This window comes from Anopheles maculipalpis, chromosome 2RL (genome assembly GCF_943734695.1).
Source record: "Anopheles maculipalpis chromosome 2RL, idAnoMacuDA_375_x, whole genome shotgun sequence".
NCBI lineage: Eukaryota > Metazoa > Arthropoda > Insecta > Diptera > Culicidae > Anopheles > Anopheles maculipalpis.
This window is the reverse complement of record NC_064871.1, coordinates 38,275,320-38,292,370: the sequence shown is the minus strand read 5'-3', so window position 1 is coordinate 38,292,370 and position 17,051 is coordinate 38,275,320. Positions and strand designations below refer to the sequence as shown.

At 43.7% G+C, this 17,051-nt stretch overlaps 6 protein-coding genes across 8 annotated transcripts in view; 1 reads left to right on the top strand and 5 right to left on the bottom strand.

Annotated features, from left to right (window-relative positions):
- LOC126557843 (fizzy-related protein homolog) overlaps window positions 1-17,051 on the bottom strand; it is a 444,135-nt gene that overhangs the window by 359,451 nt on the left and 67,633 nt on the right. The window lies entirely within an intron of this gene.
- Window positions 590-4,010, bottom strand: LOC126559701 (DNA repair protein complementing XP-C cells homolog). The gene is made up of 3 exons (XM_050215870.1): window positions 3,866-4,010; window positions 1,747-3,806; window positions 590-1,513 (listed from the first exon to the last, which is right to left on the bottom strand). Exons 1-3 carry the CDS (start codon window positions 4,008-4,010, stop codon window positions 590-592), a joined length of 3,129 nt encoding a protein of 1,042 aa, XP_050071827.1.
- Window positions 4,368-5,243, bottom strand: LOC126567115 (uncharacterized). Its single transcript, XM_050223347.1, has 2 exons — window positions 4,888-5,243; window positions 4,368-4,821 (listed from the first exon to the last, which is right to left on the bottom strand). Exons 1-2 carry the CDS (start codon window positions 5,241-5,243, stop codon window positions 4,368-4,370), a joined length of 810 nt encoding a protein of 269 aa, XP_050079304.1.
- Window positions 5,559-6,346, bottom strand: LOC126567113 (calcyclin-binding protein). The gene is made up of 2 exons (XM_050223346.1): window positions 6,323-6,346; window positions 5,559-6,239 (listed from the first exon to the last, which is right to left on the bottom strand). The coding sequence occupies exons 1-2, from the start codon at window positions 6,344-6,346 to the stop codon at window positions 5,559-5,561; spliced, it is 705 nt and encodes a 234-aa protein (XP_050079303.1).
- Window positions 7,248-8,615, top strand: LOC126558122 (dual specificity protein phosphatase MPK-4). The gene is made up of 2 exons (XM_050214076.1): window positions 7,248-8,440; window positions 8,512-8,615. Exons 1-2 carry the CDS (start codon window positions 7,279-7,281, stop codon window positions 8,613-8,615), a joined length of 1,266 nt encoding a protein of 421 aa, XP_050070033.1. The 5' UTR covers window positions 7,248-7,278.
- Window positions 13,018-16,476, bottom strand: LOC126558847 (high affinity copper uptake protein 1). Of its 3 annotated transcripts, XM_050214922.1 has the most exons (5): window positions 16,190-16,476; window positions 15,781-16,097; window positions 15,193-15,222; window positions 14,558-14,572; window positions 13,018-13,219 (listed from the first exon to the last, which is right to left on the bottom strand). In XM_050214922.1, the coding sequence occupies exons 1-5, from the start codon at window positions 16,391-16,393 to the stop codon at window positions 13,018-13,020; spliced, it is 768 nt and encodes a 255-aa protein (XP_050070879.1). In that variant the 5' UTR covers window positions 16,394-16,476. The 3 variants fall into 3 exon arrangements, with proteins under 3 accessions (XP_050070879.1, XP_050070880.1, XP_050070881.1); XM_050214923.1 differs by lacking the exon at window positions 14,558-14,572; XM_050214924.1 differs by lacking the exons at window positions 14,558-14,572; window positions 15,193-15,222.

The following is a 17,051-nucleotide window of genomic DNA, read 5'->3' as shown; positions in this document are numbered from 1 at the left end:
ATTCAGTCCAATTACTAACTGCCATTTTCAACATAGAAATTAAGTGTGTACAGTGCACTCACACAATTATATGTATTGTCACTGAAAATTTGCGAGGGTAATATTTAGTTTTTTTTTCAATAATATTTTTTGTATTACTATTTCAAAAGAAACGGACTGGTCGTATTACTCGACAAATAAATTTTGTACAATTTTCAACCTGATATGTAACACATTTCGTTTTATTAAATCGATATCAAACATGAGAACATTTTGTTTCTTATAAAAAAGTTAGTACATTTTAGAGAATGTCGATTGTTACCTTGTTAATTGCTGCTCTTTGACCAGTCACAGTTACATTCACCGTTTTAGTAATTTAACGCGATTCATCTGGGCCCTTGCATGCAAGAAAAAAAAAAGCTTGCACCCCTTGCTTGTCTGAAATAATTCATTTTCTAAACTAATCCTTGCACAGAGTAGTTGCGCAAAAGTAGAAATATATTTAGCGGGAGCTAATGTACAATTACATACATACAAATAAAGCTATTCAGAAACAATCGCATCTCAGAAATTAGCCAACTGAACGCAATTTAATCCAGCACAGGAAAGCTTACATGTTATCAAAGTTGTACCGATCTTTCAGCTTCTTCCGTATGCACAAACCCATTATCAACCGTCTCCAGTTGCCGTAGATACGCTTTCGGCGCCGCTCGTCTTCTTTTTCCTGCAGCTCCACCTGCTCCCGGTACCACTCGTCCAACAGTCGATCACGGAACTCTTCGCACACAACGAACCCATCATATACAGCCTGGCATCCTCCGGACCGGTACTCAAACCCGGTAATTGCTTGTGCACAATCGATCCGCAATCGTCGGCAAATACGATTCAGCCCAGGCAGCTGCAGATGAACCGTACCTTTCGGTAACATGCACGGCTGAAACAGATCCACATTACCGTACGCACTTCGCGGTACTAGCCCATCCTTTGCTACCGGTGGATCGTACGCTTGAACCTGCCATTCACCAAAAAGCTCCGCAGTCTGTCCGCTAATGGCTGCACCGGTGAACCGGTCGTACTTTGCCTTCGCCTTAACCACTTTATAAGGTTCCTCGTATAGTCGTACGGTTTTAGCCTGCCGTAGCCACGATTCACGCGAATGCAGCGTGTGTACACAGTCCCGAAAGTAGATCGGCTCCCCGCGAATGTAACCGAGCACGGGTGCATCCGACGGATAGATGGCTTCGTTACGCAGCAAATACCGTTCGATGGCGTATTTGGGATGATTTTTGTACTCGGCAATCTGTTCCGGAAAGGGTCGTTTGTTGAGCAATCGATCAAACTTCATGTCCTCGATCAGATCCAGCTTGGTTCGTTTGCCACGGTATGGGCGCAGTGCCCTTTCAAGCCATGCATCTTCCACGCGCAGTTTGCTCTTCTTACTGCCGAAGCGGGAGATGTACCGCGGTGATACGTCCTTTATCGAGCCATCGTTGTTCCAAGCCAGTACATAAGCGATCGGTTGTGTTGCTTGTTTCTGTTGCGGAAGGCAAAAAAAGCTTACAATAAATCCAGAATTTTATAATGGATTATGGAAATTGGTGATTCTCATGAGAGCCTGGAATTTCTAAATTAAAATTTCAATTCTCATGAGCTTTTCGGGAAATTTGCTCGCTTTGAAATCGCAATTTTCAGTAACAGTTTGGCATCGATTTTAACAGTTTAAAATTTCCCTTTAAAGCAGTTTAAAATAGTCCCAATTTTACCTACCACAATGTCTTCCAGCTTATACACATCCCCGTGCAGAACATCGATTGTGATCCATTTGTCTTCGTGCTCACAGAACACCTCCACCCAGTAATCCACTCCCAGCTTGCCGTTGGCCCTCTTCGTCTTCTTCCGATCCTCCGCCTTATGCTGGGCGTTTGCTTCTGCTTCTTTTTTACTAGCCAGCTTTGCTGCCCGTGCCCGATACGCGGCCAATATTCGTTGCCTTCTTCTCTGCACCTCATCCGGTACCGACCGATCGTCCGTTTCGCTGCGGTCCGTATCCATTGTTGGCATCGACGACGTTTTTCGATTGTTTTCGATCTTTAAAAACGAACCCGCCATGAGCTTCAACTTTTTTCTCCCTCCCTGCGACACAACCGGATCATCGTCCGCTCCACCATCCAGCTGCGGTATGGTGAATCCCGCCCGTTTCTTACCCTTCCCCGCTGGTGTCGTGCTCTTTTGCTTGGCAATCAATGCCCGTAGCTTTTGTTTGGCCACGTAAACCATGCTGTCGCGTGGTGCTAGACGAAAATCCTGCAACAGTTGCCTTTCCATCGCTAGCTCCTGTGGGGACTTTGGATTCATTCGGTACAGCTGATCGGACGGGACGTGTTTGGGCGGAACGGGGGGTGAGATAATGAGCCGCGCATGAACGCCCAGTATTCGAAGCATCAGCACAAACAGCAGAACATAATCCCGCCGGCAGTAGGTGACCTTTTTAGCGATCGCGAATATGAGAAACTTCCCGATCGCCGGATGTTTCCGTTGGCGGTAATACATCGTATCATCCTTGAGGGATATTGTGCGTCTATAATAGCGTGTCAGCTCCTGGAAATACCGCAAGTTGGTCAATCCGTTTGGGCGGTTTGTTTTGCTTGTCTGGTCCATTGCACCGGGCAGCAGCTTCTTCAGTGCCAAACGCATCAACGCGGGTTTCCGGAGTTCGTTGTTCACGTACGTACCGTGACCAATCCAGCAGAGCAGTGCTACCTTGTGCACATTTACTTGGCTGTTGCGTTTTTCTCTGTTCATAAATCTTTTTAACGCAGTCAGCACATCGAAGGTACGTTTCGATGCCGACGGCTTACCATCCACATCTGGAGCAAGTTTAAGCGTTATTTCAATCTCTTTCGGAGCGTTTTCCTGTTCCGATTGCTTGGACGGCACTACCTTCACAAAATCATTCCTACCGAAGCCCGCGGTTAGACCTTTTCCACCACGAACGGACGGTAACTTCTCTCCCGCTACTAACAAACGATCTATATCGTCTTGCTTTTGGACTTCAGATGTGCCATTGTGTGTTTTGGATGATCCCGCATCCGGAGTGCTGTCTTTCGATACACGCGAGGTAGCCGCTTGCGCCAAACTAACCATCTGCATGTACGCTTTACTCGATTGATTAATTTGCTGTACCAATTTTTTCCCCAACTCTGCTTGCTCTCGTCCCATCGGATCACCCACGTCAGTTTCTTCCTCGGAATCGGTTAGCTCAACTCCAGCATTGCAGTCGAAGTACAGCTTCACCGCTTGCCTTTGTTCCGTTTCCTGTTCAGATGGTTGGAAAAATTCCGAATTCAAATCCAACTTACTCGGATCTACCAGATAATCGTCCCCACTGCTCTCAGATTCATTGCCCGTTCCATCCGCTTCACTCTGTTTAAGTTGCTTTTTCGGCACTGTTTGTCCTTTCGAAGTACTTGGCCGTTCGGGATGTGCCAAGTCGGGACGATATTTACGATATAATTCCTCCACGGTAAAGGTGGTAAGTTTGATTGGTTCCTCGCTGGCGGGAGATTTCTTGCGCCTTGGTTTCGCTTTAGTAGCACGGCCCGGCTTTCTTTTTGCTTTTTTTGCCGGTATCTTTTCTTCTTCGTCATCCGATTCATCGTCATTGGTGCTTACAACTGGCAGTGACACCGGTTTCGGGGTTTCAGGTTCGTCTGGCAGTATAATTCCTTTCCTGGCGGCTATCCGGCGTGATACCCGTGCCGGAGCAAGACTGATGGGCAAAAGAACGAACGAATTACGTATCGTTGTGCAACGAACAGTAAGGATTTCTAACGATTTACTTACGAGGTTTTAATGGTAGATTTAACTTTTGTTCTTTGTTTAGCACTCGTTTCGCCAACTTTACTCTGGTCACCGGTTGTGGGTTGCCATTCATCTTCGCTGGCAGAAAAATCACAGTTCGAAGATGCCTCCGATGCTTCATCATCTTCCAGTTCATTGTCAATGTCTTCGTTAGTGTTTGCCGAGTCCATTTTATCTAATACACAACATGCAGGAACAAATTATGAATGTATTCCATTCGCATATAAATTAGCTTCCCATATTAAAACACTAAAAACCCCACAAATTCACTTGGCGATCACCACTGGACGCGATTCATTGCTTTTTTCTGCTAATTCCTGCTAGAAGAAGAATGTAAACAAAACACTGCGCGCGATTTGACAGCTACCGATATGCAGTTGCAATAAAATTGCAATAATAAGCAGAGCAGCTTTTTACAAGCTCACTCCGTTTAAACAAAACGTTAGCTGCACTCCTCGTCCCAGGGTCGTATACAATCAAAATTTACAGGATAAATTGAAACTTGTCATTGAACTCTTTATTCAAGCCTATTGGCGATCGTTGTATGCCTTTCTAGCAAGCTGTACCGCTACCGGATAGGGCCCGTTGCCTGTTTTACCTTCCATTGCCACCCGTTCACTTTCTTGCTGAGACGTATGCACATTTTCAATTATATTTTCTATAAACTTTGCCAGCCCGTTGCAAAGATAGTTGAATACACGATCCTCGTATTCGTTCATTGGCTGTCCAAGATAGTAGTACAGTGTGGTCTGCAGTGTATCCAGCAACGCTTGCATTCCCGGTGTCGTTTGCTGTGTACGGTTGGGGTACATCTTAACGATGAGATCGGGCAGTTTATCGAAAATTTGTTTAGCCAACGTTTCAAACGCTACTTTCCGCAAACTGCGCTGTAAATTGTTGTAGATGATCTCCGAGTTCCCGGAAAAATTTTTGGTAGTTGACTCGGTTTGCAGCTGACGGCTGTACTGTTTTTCTGTGCCTCTGGAAAAGCGATGGGCTAATGAAGCAGATAGAGAAATAAAAAACCCTCTTGTCCCCTGTCCTCACCTTAGCTCACGTAATCGCATTCTTATTTTCATTATTCGTTCACTCATTTCGTACTTTTTGGACTTTTCGAATCGATCCAACGTTTCCTCCAAATGCTGCACCTTTGGGAGGGCTAATTGTTCATACCGTGATTGCTGAAAACGGGGCATTGGAGGGGTAGCATTTGATTCCCTAGACAACACGGGAGTATCATTTTCCTCAACGATGGTCGAAAGGTTTGGCTCAAACGAGCTGGAGAGTACAGACACTTTCGAAACGGCGGATTCTTCCGCCCCTCCCGCCTCCTGCTCAACGTCTGCAGATTCTTCTACTTGCAACACTGATTCCGGTTGGGTTTCGTTTTCCGTGCTAGCCATAATTTTGGAACGGGACTATTTTATTTCACTAAAAATTTGATGTTCTCTACCGAACGGCCGAAAAGAATCTAATAAGATTGGCAGCTTACGTTTCCAAAATTCAGCATGCTTTGTTGTTTCGATTCGACACAAGCGAAGCCAGCTAGATTCGTTTTGGAATAAGTAAATGTCACTTTATTTTAATGTACGTCTTACAAATAGTATATTACTCGTTGGCCGGTGTAGCGGCTGATCGCCGTTAAATGGATATTATATAACGTCCAACTCATTCTTAACATACGAACGCATGCAGCGCCAGTATGTGTGTTTGTGTGTTTAATCCATAGTGTTCTGCTTTGTCCGCGACTCGTGCCAAACCTTATTCATCATGCGCTTCGTTTCCGGATCACTAGTTTCGTACAGTTTCTGCATAATGTTCATCAACCCAGCCGAAGGATCGTCGGACATTGACTTCTTGCCGTCCGAACCGATCCGTTCATCCTTTAGATCCTGCAGCCGTTTTGCCGTAAGTGTCAGATGTGCCCATTTAGTCGGCGTTTGTTTGGCCAGATAAATCGCTACCATGTCCGACTTGACGCGCCGATAGCTTTTCTCCGCATCGATCGGGTTGAGCAGATTGTTAACGACGAAAATGTAGTCCTTGTTGTTGAGATCGCTTATTACCAACTGGAACGAGTTCTCCGTAAACTCCACGTTCACGTTATCCTCTGGCACTTGCTGAACACCGTTAACGGTGACGAAAATTTTGATAAACTTGTCACTCTGATCCCACGCGTACTCTTTCAGCTCCACCTGGTACCGGCGGACATCGCCGGGCACGGATGTTTGCACCGGGCGTGAAATACTTTGTTCGCTACTTGCTTGTGCGGCCAATAGATCCCGCTGGCGTTGAATGTCCGTTTCCAGTTTGCGGATGTCGATCGCTAGCATCTGTTGCACCCGGCTACGCTGGGCACTCCCTGCTAGCGTTCGCATCTCTTCGAGGTCCTGCGTAAGCTGATGGGAACAAAGGAAACGAAGTGTTGTGAATAAAAAAAAAGGCAGCCGTGGGCTTATTCCAACGCACTATTTTATCTTACATTTTCAATCGCCTCACGAGACATCCTAGAATAGAATACTTAACCCGATATTACACGATCCTTTGAACGATTTAAGAAACAAATAGGAGGAGCGCTTTTGCTTAGCACTTCACACTTTTCATTTGTCTCGAAACACGCAAGATTTGACAGAACGCTGCATGCTGCCTCTTCTTCTTGATGTTTCGCGAAATTTCCAGCACCGGTGTCACTGTGGTTAACTTCCATTAATTATATGGTCATGTTTGAATACTACTCTGTAATTCCAAACATTTAACAGTTAATGTAAATGTTCAACTATATTTCAGTTCATCATCCATCAATAAATCATCCAATTAATGCGTATTTAATTCAGCAATAAAATAAATAGAAAATTACGTTCTATTTACACCAACGCAACCAACCGCACTAGGCAAACTGTCACAGCTGTCAACGCAGTACTGAAGGAATTGCTGCAAAAGAAAAAAGCGGGAAACACTGATAACAAACGTCACGCCGTCGTGTTGATCGATTTTCCACGACAACCACCCCACCTGCACCGAAATAAACAAAACAAACTTTGCACGCGCACCTCTTGGCACACCGGAACCGGATTTACGACTGAAGAGCCAGCGATAAAAGACGCTAGTGCAAACCGATTTATAGGGGGTAGAGCAAAGCCGTTCGGCAAACGAGGCGCGCTTCTTCATTGTTCAAGCACCATTCAAAAACCATCTGGTAAGCGTGCGCGCGATCAGCAAAAAGTGTAGCGCTCGTGCTAGAGAGCTGTGAGCAATTTTCCCACCGCAGTTCGTGTCACTTGCTTTCTTGCCCATAGCTACGCTCGCGTGTGTTGCGTTTCGCTTTCAGTGCACCCAAGTTGTCAAGTGTATTTTGATTTAGTAGTGCCACAGTAGTTGAACATTCGTCGAACGAGTGCTCTGTGGCCGCAGTCGTTCAAGATAGGTCAAACCAGCAGCATGTCCATGAACGAAGGTATCGCAGTCGTTACGAAGTTGGTGCCAACCAGCGTTCGTCGTGCACCGGAACCGGCCACTGTGCTAACGCGCGAAGATTTTAACGCTGGTCCAATAAGTTTGGATGAGATCGAACCGGGCCTGTGGTTGGGTAATGCATCCGCAGCAGCTGACATTGGGACGCTGGAGAGGCACACCATCCGGAGCATCCTGTCGATCGATTCCGTTCCACTGCCGGTGCATATAACCGACCATCCGAATCTTCGCGTGCGCCACATACAAGCAGCGGACGTACCACGCGAGGATCTGATACGACATTTCGAGGACAGCAATCGCTTCATTGCGGACAGTTTGGCCGAGGGCCGTCACGTGCTAGTGCACTGCTACTTCGGCGTGAGCCGCAGCGCTACGATTGTGATTGCGTACATCATGCAAAAATATCGTCTCGGGTACGAGGCCGCATTCCAGCGCGTGAAAGCTAAACGGTTGTTCGTAATGCCCAACCCAGGATTTGTGAATCAGCTCAAGCTGTACGGTCGGATGGCGTACCGGATCGATCGTACCAACGAACGGTACAAGCTGTTCCGGCTCCGTTTGGCCGGTGATAACGTGCGGAAAGCGAAACGTTTGCCAACGGAATGTATGGACGTGGTGAAGACAGATCCGGGCGTAACACAGGAATCACCCGAACCGTACGTGTATAGGTGTCGCAAGTGTCGCCGTGTGGTTGCTTCTCGAAGTAACTTACTGCTGCATAAACCAAAATCGGCCACGATAGTCCATCAATCTCCAGCAAAGATTGGCCGCGAACCGGAAGCCACACTCGAGGAGGAAGGAACGGGCGATGAGGCCGAATGTGACCGATCGCCATCATCACAGGTTACTAAGGATGGTGAAAATGTGCCCGAGCACGTTCACACAAATGCCATGGCAACGGGATCATCGGCCAGCGGTGGGGGAATGAACGAGCTGGCGGAAAAGGTGCGTCGCAGTTCGATTAGCAGCGAGCATAGCAACCGGTCGTCCGAGAAGGACACGCCGATGTGCAATAAAATATTCTTCATCGAGCCGCTTGCCTGGATGACGGACATTTATCGCAACACGCAGGGCCGACTGTACTGTCCGAAGTGTACCGTGAAGCTGGGCAGCTTTAACTGGGTGATGGGTAAGTTTGATATGACTTAAAGCTTTTGATGTTTTTTTTTTTCATTGCTCCCTTCTGCAACCCTTTTCCAGCCACAAAGTGTCCGTGCGGTGCGGAAATCTATCCAGCATTTTATCTCGTCCCTTCGAAGACGGAATATTCGACCGTGGTTCAAAACGTGCAAGTTACGGTGTAATTAGGGGTGGATCCGTTACGTGGACGTTGCGAGATACCAAAGAGTAGATGAAGAGGAATAACGCTTCATTTCGTATTTATTACCATTATTAGTAACTATTTTCGCCTTTCGTCATACTGCGACGCTTGACGATGATGAGGACACGTGAGTTAGGGCCACACTCTCCACATGACAAAGAAAGTATTCAAATGAGCCGTGAATTAGATTGGTGGTGGGGGAGTTTAAAAGGGATAATGATACTTGAAAATAGATGCTGCTGGAAAACACCCGTTCATCCGATCGATAGAAAATCGCTAAAAATAGGTCAATTGATGGGAGTATTTACCAACACATCTCACTACGCTGGTCAATGGGAAGAAGAAGATGATGATGATGATGCTGATGATGGCGAGTGACAATGACATTGACGTAGGAGGAAACTTTGTCATCCTTCCTGTTTGGAGTGATCGACAAAAGAGGTGACACATGCAAGTTGTATGCAGAACGACTAGTCCTTTTTGGTTGCTGGATTGTATGATTTTTCCAAGCAACGAGATTGGAGTAAAAAAGTGGGAGTATAATCGATACTAATACACGGAACCGGACAACAGCCGCAGTATGTAGGAAGTCAAAAAGACCATCTCAATTACAAGCATTGGTTGTATTAAGAATTTCAGGAATTTTATTACTTACACAAAGGTACAAAAACAATCGGCATCCTCCCGAAAACAGTCTAAGATATACTCTAGATTCAAAACCAGAAACGAAGCCCGCATCATGTCATGACTACGTCAAGCGTCTTCCTGCGGTAAGCTAAAGCCTACAAGAGCTTGAACGGGTTTAGTATAAATTTGCTCTTTATGAGTTTCTGGATGCATCTGAATAGTAATGTATCGATTAGGTTAAAACAGGCTCTCCTGTGAACCCTTGCAACACGGGATAAACTATAAAAGGAATAGAAGTGTAGCGCTCAGTATTTAATCAACAGTAGTAAAAATTTATCGAAGATTTGAATCGAGAGATTTGTAGTAGTGATTGGCGGATCGATCCAAAAAACTACCGGGACGGAGCCATCCGTAAGTCGCTCGGTAGGCTCGGGTCGTATTCCCAATTCCAACGAGTTTGGGTCGACCTTTAGGTTCGGGATGATCTTTTCTGTATCCTACTGATCGATCCGAGCTTGTTGTACTCACTTCGACCTATGTATGACCCGTAAAGAATCATATGATCCACCACTAGTTTAAAGGATCTATCAGCAGCATTAATCAAACGCGTGTGTGTATTGTGCTCGACGCACAATACCTTCAAAAATAATACAATAATCTATACAATTTGCTACCCTGCTTACGGAATATGGATATATTATGGTATCACGTAATGAACCAATATTTAACAAAGAAAACAATGCAAAGTATAATAGCTTCTACTACCTATAAAGTGTAACTAAAAGTAGTTAATACTCCTCTCCTCGTGTTTACTTTGTGCTGGAAGGGATTTGTTTGAGATAACCATTGTAGAGTGGGGTTTATCCGATTTCGGACATACGGGTTTGGCGAATGACTTTTGTTACGCTTTAGCTGCCGCCCGAACAAATGGCAGTACAAATGTTGGTGAACGAAATTTTTGAAGTGATAAAATCACTGTTGATTGTAGACGATTTGTTTTCCAAATTGGGTAATATAAAGCAACAACAGGGAAGATGTACCAAAAGAAAATCTTAGCCTCTTTGTACCGATTAATCACAAATTGATAACAAAAATAAGACAAAAAACCGACTTTAATTGAACACGCAATCCTTACAGCGATAAAAGAGGAAAATACGGGTGAAAACACCATAAAGAAGGGGTATACAATTATATTGACGAGGCCCTTTCAAAAGGAAATGAAACCAAACCGGTATGTAGTTTAAGTGTGGAAAAACAAATCACACACTCACCAGAAGATAATCAAACCGTATTTGCATAATGCATGGCCACAGGGACGTGTTGTTTCGTCTTGTGCAACCAATTAAAACCAAGGCAACTATTAGTAGTGTAACTCTTTTTACAATAAGTATCGCCTGTTTCATTTTAGTGTGAAGATGCAAAAGTAAACACAAATGAAGAAAAAAAACTATTATTATACAACGTACAGCAAATAAAGCGGAATCATACATATATATAAAATCTGTTTCAATCGAAAATGATTAAATAAAAATTTATGCGTATGCGAACATATTCAACAACATTTCCGAAGATCGCTAACCAACCAGGTGAGTGCTCAAATCCATTTTTTCTCAGCAGTTCTGCATACAGATTGGTTTTAAGTACGTTATGTATTCTGATGTGTGTATATATTTGTTTTTTTTTTGTTTGTTTTGTATAAAAAAGAGAATAAATCACTAGTATTGCACTAAAAGCTAACAGTTTTAACATACTAGAGGAGATACGTTCTACACAAGGAGGAAAGTGAAAATTAAAATAGAAAGAGAAATTGAAAAAAACCCAAAACGCCCAACAGTGGCAAAATGACCAATAATAATTAACGGTTGGTGCTGACACCACACTCGATTCGGTTCCTAACGCTAACCCGCATCCGGTAAGCCATTTTCTAAATTGTGTTTTGTTGTTTCATTTCTTTTTTGCTTAAAAACCCTATCCCTATCTAACTGTTCCTTCTCTAGAGCGCGTCTGCGGGTACAGGGGTGAAATGGTTTGTATTTTGTTCTATTTTCTTATTATATATTTTTTGTCGTTTGCATTGAATAGACCGAATCGAACGGGGAAAAATGAAGCATTAACTGCTGTTTTCGTATAACTCTAACCATAAACAATAATTGTTCTTAAAAAGTAGTCTACACAGTATTCGTTCCTAGAAGCAGCTATTTCAAAATTAAAACCTAAATCTCAATGAAAGAAGAAAAACACGAAAATGAAACCGTTACAAACAAAACAAATCAAATAAAGGGATTAAAAAAATATCTAAAAGCATTTCGTAGTGGCAGTAATATTGGCCAACTATCGATGCGTGTACAGCAGTGACCAATCAAAAACGAGAGGAAGTAATGTAATAGAAATAAGTGTAATAAAACAGCAAAAAAAACATAAAAGAGAAGCAATTAACGGACAAATAGAGCAATGTTCGATTCTCCTAGTGGATTCTCTGGATACAATGTAACAGCTAATTTCATGGTTGTTCCGTTAAAGGTAGGAAGAAAATGTTCTTATCATTTTACTCCTCACGCCATCTCCTGCTTATTTTTTTTGTCGGTTATGTTTCCCACATTCTTGTGTTTTTGTTTGCAAGAAATCCTCGCGAACGGAATCCAGCCTTTGTTTGTCTATATAATATGCAACATCTAGGATTTGTGTTGTTATTTTTGAATAAAAATATGACCAACAGTCATTCGATTCAATTCCTCCCTAAAATATGTCTGCTGCCTCCCTACAGCAACAGCGTTACGCCCTTTCTCTTCCTGTGCTCCTATAGTACCGTGAGTCAGTGTATTATTTTATTCCTGTACAAAACAAAATCGTGTAATCTCGGACACATGCTGATTGTTGCCAGGTGTACGTGTGTTGTTTACAGTGAGCCGTACCGTAACTACCGTAACTATATGATATTTCGATTACTTCCATCTGCTGACCTTCCTTCCCTCATTAGCGAATTTTGCTTCCCAAAACTCGGCACCATTGATTCTGTTATATTTACAAAACTTGTCTGTTCTCCCACAACCATTCTCGCTTGATAGGAAACTTTTTGCCTAGAGTTGTCTTTTTTTTACATCCTGTTTGAGCATAGCATGTACTTACAATCAGTTTTCATTCGCCTCCCAACTACCGATCTGTTGCTGTCGTTTCGACCAAATCCAATTTGTGTTCCAATGTTTCCGATATCGTCGCACACAACACACCCGGAAGCTTTGCACCCCGTACAATCAATCAACAGGTAAATTCGTATTACATATCTCACATGATACAGCGGTAACACATGAGCGCGCTGATCCGATTCCTTCCTAGCACTGCAATTAAATTGATGCTCCACAGAATACACCCCCGAGTGTTTTGTTTCTGTTTTGTTGCTCTTCTAGAGTTTGACTTTTGCTCTCGTTTAACCTCACAGCTACTACAGCGTACAGTGTGTTGTGTCTTTTTTTTCGATGTATGCTTCTTTTTTCTCCGTGTGTTTTACTCTATAGTACCATAGATTCATAGTAAGCCCGCGAGCGCAATACGGTCGATTGGGACTGTGACAGGATTTGCCAGTTAAAAACGTACCTCTCCCAAAAAAAAGGCAGCGTCACATGAGTGCTTTGCCACAGCAGTCCAACTCACGTAGGTACAGAATTGTAGGTGTATCCTTCCCCCTCCTATGCGACGCATTCCGCAGATGATCCTTTTTTTTCTTTTTTTGGTGGTGGTGCACAACCAGATCTCAGTCTGCTTTAATGACAGTGCTCGGTAACGTCGACGATGACGGACTTTTTCCATCCGAACAGAAAATAACCGAGCCCGGCACCCAGGACAACCGCCAGGCAGAGCCACGTATTGTACGTCATGAAGATCAACATCAATAGGAAGCTGGTGGTGACTTGGAGGATGTGCAGTACCGTTTGATATAGGTGCATCAGCGAGAGCATAGTTGGTCTGGAAGAAGAAATGCAAAAAATAGGTTTAAAAATCAGAGTACAAAGGAGATTATTGATTTCCGGAAATCTTTGGCAGATTATTAAGTAGTGGAACAAAATTAATCCGTACAGTGTAGGTAATTAGGACACACCAGTATGCTTTACGTGTAGGTGAAGGAGTAGTGCAATCAAAACTAGTTTACCAAGCTATACAACGTAGCATTCTGGATGTTCCGGAACGAAGGAAGAACTGATCGTTGCTAGATCTGTGTCTTTGCTTTTAATCCTTCAATTACCAAGCATTCTGAGAAGCAAACTCCTCATGCAAATATGTCCTTTATCTCTGTGCTGGTGAACTTCGCCACAGCCTCTTTCCATGGCGAAGAAAGCTGAACAGATGCAGCAGTGCAAACAAGCATTATTTTACTAATTGACACAAATCAAGAGCAGACATACACACCGCTCGTACAGATACGGCGGATTCGAGGAACCTGTCACTAAGTGTGAGATAAACTAATCGTACACCAGGTGAAGCGGTAGCGCAACTCAGAATGTGATAGTGGTGTTAGAATTGTATGGACTCATGTTGTTAATTGAGGTGGATTCATTATGCTAATATGAAGTTGATGGAACACCCGTGTCCGGGGCAAGCCAGTAAGCTTACTACTACTGCTGGAAACATTAGTGTGGTTAAACAATATGACACGCATTAAGCTCTAATTTTGCAATGTTGTATTATCATTTCTTCGTATGATAATAATGCTAGTTTGTCAAACGGCTTAATTTACGTTCGTGGAAAACAAGTTGGATTGCAAATCATTCCGTGAAACGATGGGTTGTTTAGCTTGGTTATCATGACCAGGATCAATGCTATTAACGTGGGATATTTTTAAAGACTAACAGAGGCACAAAGCTGTTTACGAGAATTTATATATTAAGCTACCAAGGCCTGAACCATACTTATGACGTTTTTCGATAGATGTCTTAAGAAGTTAAAATTTTGTTTGTGGAAATCTATTTAAACTATAAACTTTTTCTATTGAAAATATAATTTTTCAAGCCTAATTTACGCCAAATTGCAAAAAGTGCTAATTCTTATTAATCTGTGTATGTTTAACCAGCACGAACCCACCCTCCGACACGTACTTTTGGAAAAGCGACATAAATGTTGCCTAATTTAAAAATGCAAAAATCGAAACCAATTTTCTTCTGCCAGCCATAACTAAATGCGAAGTTGCAAAAATAAGTAATAAGAAAGTTTGTGGAAAAACATTTGATTTTAATACGATTAGCCTTTTTTTCTCCGCGATAATTGGTGAGCTGCCGGGAGAAATAAATCAAACGCAAATATTCATACCTGCACTGACTGCTCCTTGAGATAAGCGAACAACAAAAAGCACAAATACGAACACGCGAGCAGCGATACGAGCAGCCATAGGCAGGAACCGGCCAGTAGCGAATAAAGCGACGAATGAAATGAAAGAAAACGGTTGCAAGGATAAATGTGATGCACAAAAAAGGGGGATGTAGTGAAGGATGCATCCATAAGCAGCATATAGAGTGAAAAATGTAAGGGAAACGGGCGTGTAAGATTGTTGTTTATGCCTTATTTTTGCAGCATCGTAAGCTCTGTGTGTGCTGTAAGCCTCTTTACGGTGACACTCAGGGAGGCTTATTGTGCACTGAGATAGCAAACGTAGACGCTGCTGTGCACAACAACACGGCTAAAGTTTTGTTTAATGCAAAATGCAAGGAAAGTTCACGAAAGAGAGGATTATGATAGTAAAAGGAGCAGATATTGAATGCAACTAAGTGTGAGAAAGTTATTTCGTAACAGATTAGTGGTGGCTTTTCGTGCTAAATCATGCTAATATCGCAATAATAAACTAACTTGCAATCTACTTATAATACCCTTTAGTGTAGTACTTCTATGGCTCTAATGGGCGTCAAAATAACGGGAAAACCCATATTTACACTGTAAACGAAACTTACGGTTGTTTGTGGATCACTTCACCAACCATGCTGTTTGTCGTTCCAAGAAAGCGCGGATTATTGATTTATTTTGATGGTACGTTTGGGTTGCATGAACCAAAACCCGCACCGATGCACCGTTGAATACAAAACAAATGCATTCCATTCAATTGTAGTGGCAGCGATGGGAGGTCGCGAAAGGGTATTATGGTTCGGGACGAGGCACAACCATCGATGGTAGTATGGTGATGACATTGATATGTGGCGATTGTGTTTGTCGAGTCGATTTATTTGTACAACAGGGCACAGGATTGATGATGATGAAGATGAAGAGCGCAACAGGAGTATTACCGACGACACATCATTCGAAGCAGCATCCCAGCACGGATCGATACCGTCGTTGACAGAGAAAATTTGAGCAAGATAATAAGAAAGGGACACAGAAAAGAAAAATGAGAAAATTGTGTGAAAATATGTCATTTTGTTCGTATCTCCAAAGGGCAGGACATTGCAGACTTTCGCGTTACAAAGGAATGTCGCCACCAAACTACACACAGCAAAGCGTAATTGAATCGTCGATAAGCGATCTTGGCTCTCGCCGAAACTTACTGCACGATTCGGGCTCCCTCCTCGTTTATTCCAGCACCGCTGGCGCCATTGGAGCCATCGCCCGCACCGACACCGCCCCGTTCGGCGGTCGATGTACCCGCTACCGCCACACCATTTCCGTTGCTTTTCTCCGTCACCGTGACTGGGCGATACTGTAGCGCATTGTACGTTCGCCAGAATAGATGCTCCCGGTAGTATTTCAATCCCTCGTACAGGGCAGCCATCACAAAGATGAGCAACATCGACCACAGCAACCCGCTGAGACTATCGATTTTCCACTGCTCGAACAGGATCGTTTCATCGTAACCACCGTGAAACTGTTGGAAGGGCGGAAAAAATACAGAGATATTAGGGATGCTCTGACAAGTTAGTCGTCTTTGCACAGACGGTCGGACAGATCCGTACTTACCGACATCGACATCATATGGTGTACCATGCCGGCCGGACCTGTTGCCCCACCCATACCACCCGCTCCGTGATGGTGATCGTGCGCCCCGTGGTCCATCATCGTGTGATCGTGCGCGCTGTGATCAACCGTCCCATGACCGGCGTGAGCACCTCCACTCGACATATTTGCGTGCTGGCTGTAGTCGTGGTGCTCCGAATGGTCCATGTAGGTTTTGCCCTCAATGGTGCAGCTAGGTTGCAGCTCGGTGGCTTACCGATTCAAGCTTTATGGCCGTTTCGTCCCCAAACCAAAGCGTTTCGGAAAACTACTCGGGCAGGATAATCTTGTTCCGCGGGAAGGGGTTCTAGCACACTCTGAAAAAGGGAAGAATATAGAAAATCGAATGAAAAACTCATATATAGAAGACACATTTCTTCACACGTGTTGTTTGGAACGTGCTACCCAAGCAGAATAACCATTGTGTTGTAGGTTCTCTGATTCTTGCAACGTCTACATTGTAGTTTATTTGTACAAGTCAGTATGATTTGAGATTTCTTTTAGCATCAAGCACCAAGGCCTAGAAAAACGATGCTGCAGTACAAACCCTTTGGAGCGATTTACAGCACACCGTACCAAAACGGTAAACGTTTCCCATCAGTGCAAGCAAAAACCTGAAGCCAAACATTAATTGATTCTGCTCCATGTGCCATGCAAAAGGACTACCATCCGCATGCATCCAAACGAACACTCACGTATTATGCACCGGATGAGTTTGCAAGTTCCGGATTCTTCTTCCTTCTGCCTACTTTCCATCTTTCCACCATTCAAAAAGCCGTAGAAGTAAAAGAATGTCACTAAGAATTTATCACATTACGTGTATGCA

Bases quoted from the DNA above. Each gene is read 5' to 3' on its own strand.
- LOC126558847 (XM_050214922.1), bottom strand. From the start codon at position 16,393: ATGGACCATTCGGAGCACCACGACTACAGCCAGCACGCAAATATGTCG. The intron at 16,098-16,189 runs GTAAGTACGGAT...CCCTTCCAACAG, and splicing joins ACCATATGATGTCGATGTCG to TTTCACGGTGGTTACGATGA. The intron at 15,223-15,780 runs GTAAGTTTCGGC...AACGACAAACAG, and splicing joins GAGGGAGCCCGAATCGTGCA to CATGGTTGGTGAAGTGATCC.
- LOC126567115 (XM_050223347.1), bottom strand. From the start codon at position 5,243: ATGGCTAGCACGGAAAACGAAACCCAACCGGAATCAGTGTTGCAAGTA. The intron at 4,822-4,887 runs GTGAGGACAGGG...TCGCTTTTCCAG, and splicing joins ATGCGATTACGTGAGCTAAG to AGGCACAGAAAAACAGTACA.
- LOC126567113 (XM_050223346.1), bottom strand. From the start codon at position 6,346: ATGTCTCGTGAGGCGATTGAAAAT. The intron at 6,240-6,322 runs GTAAGATAAAAT...TGTTCCCATCAG, and splicing joins CTCGTGAGGCGATTGAAAAT to CTTACGCAGGACCTCGAAGA.
- LOC126558122 (XM_050214076.1), top strand. From the start codon at position 7,279: ATGTCCATGAACGAAGGTATCGCAGTCGTTACGAAGTTGGTGCCAACC. The intron at 8,441-8,511 runs GTAAGTTTGATA...ACCCTTTTCCAG, and splicing joins CAGCTTTAACTGGGTGATGG to CCACAAAGTGTCCGTGCGGT.
- LOC126559701 (XM_050215870.1), bottom strand. From the start codon at position 4,010: ATGGACTCGGCAAACACTAACGAAGACATTGACAATGAACTGGAAGAT. The intron at 3,807-3,865 runs GTGCTAAACAAA...GTAAATCGTTAG, and splicing joins GAGTAAAGTTGGCGAAACGA to AAATCCTTACTGTTCGTTGC. The intron at 1,514-1,746 runs GTAGGTAAAATT...CTTCCGCAACAG, and splicing joins ATAAGCTGGAAGACATTGTG to AAACAAGCAACACAACCGAT.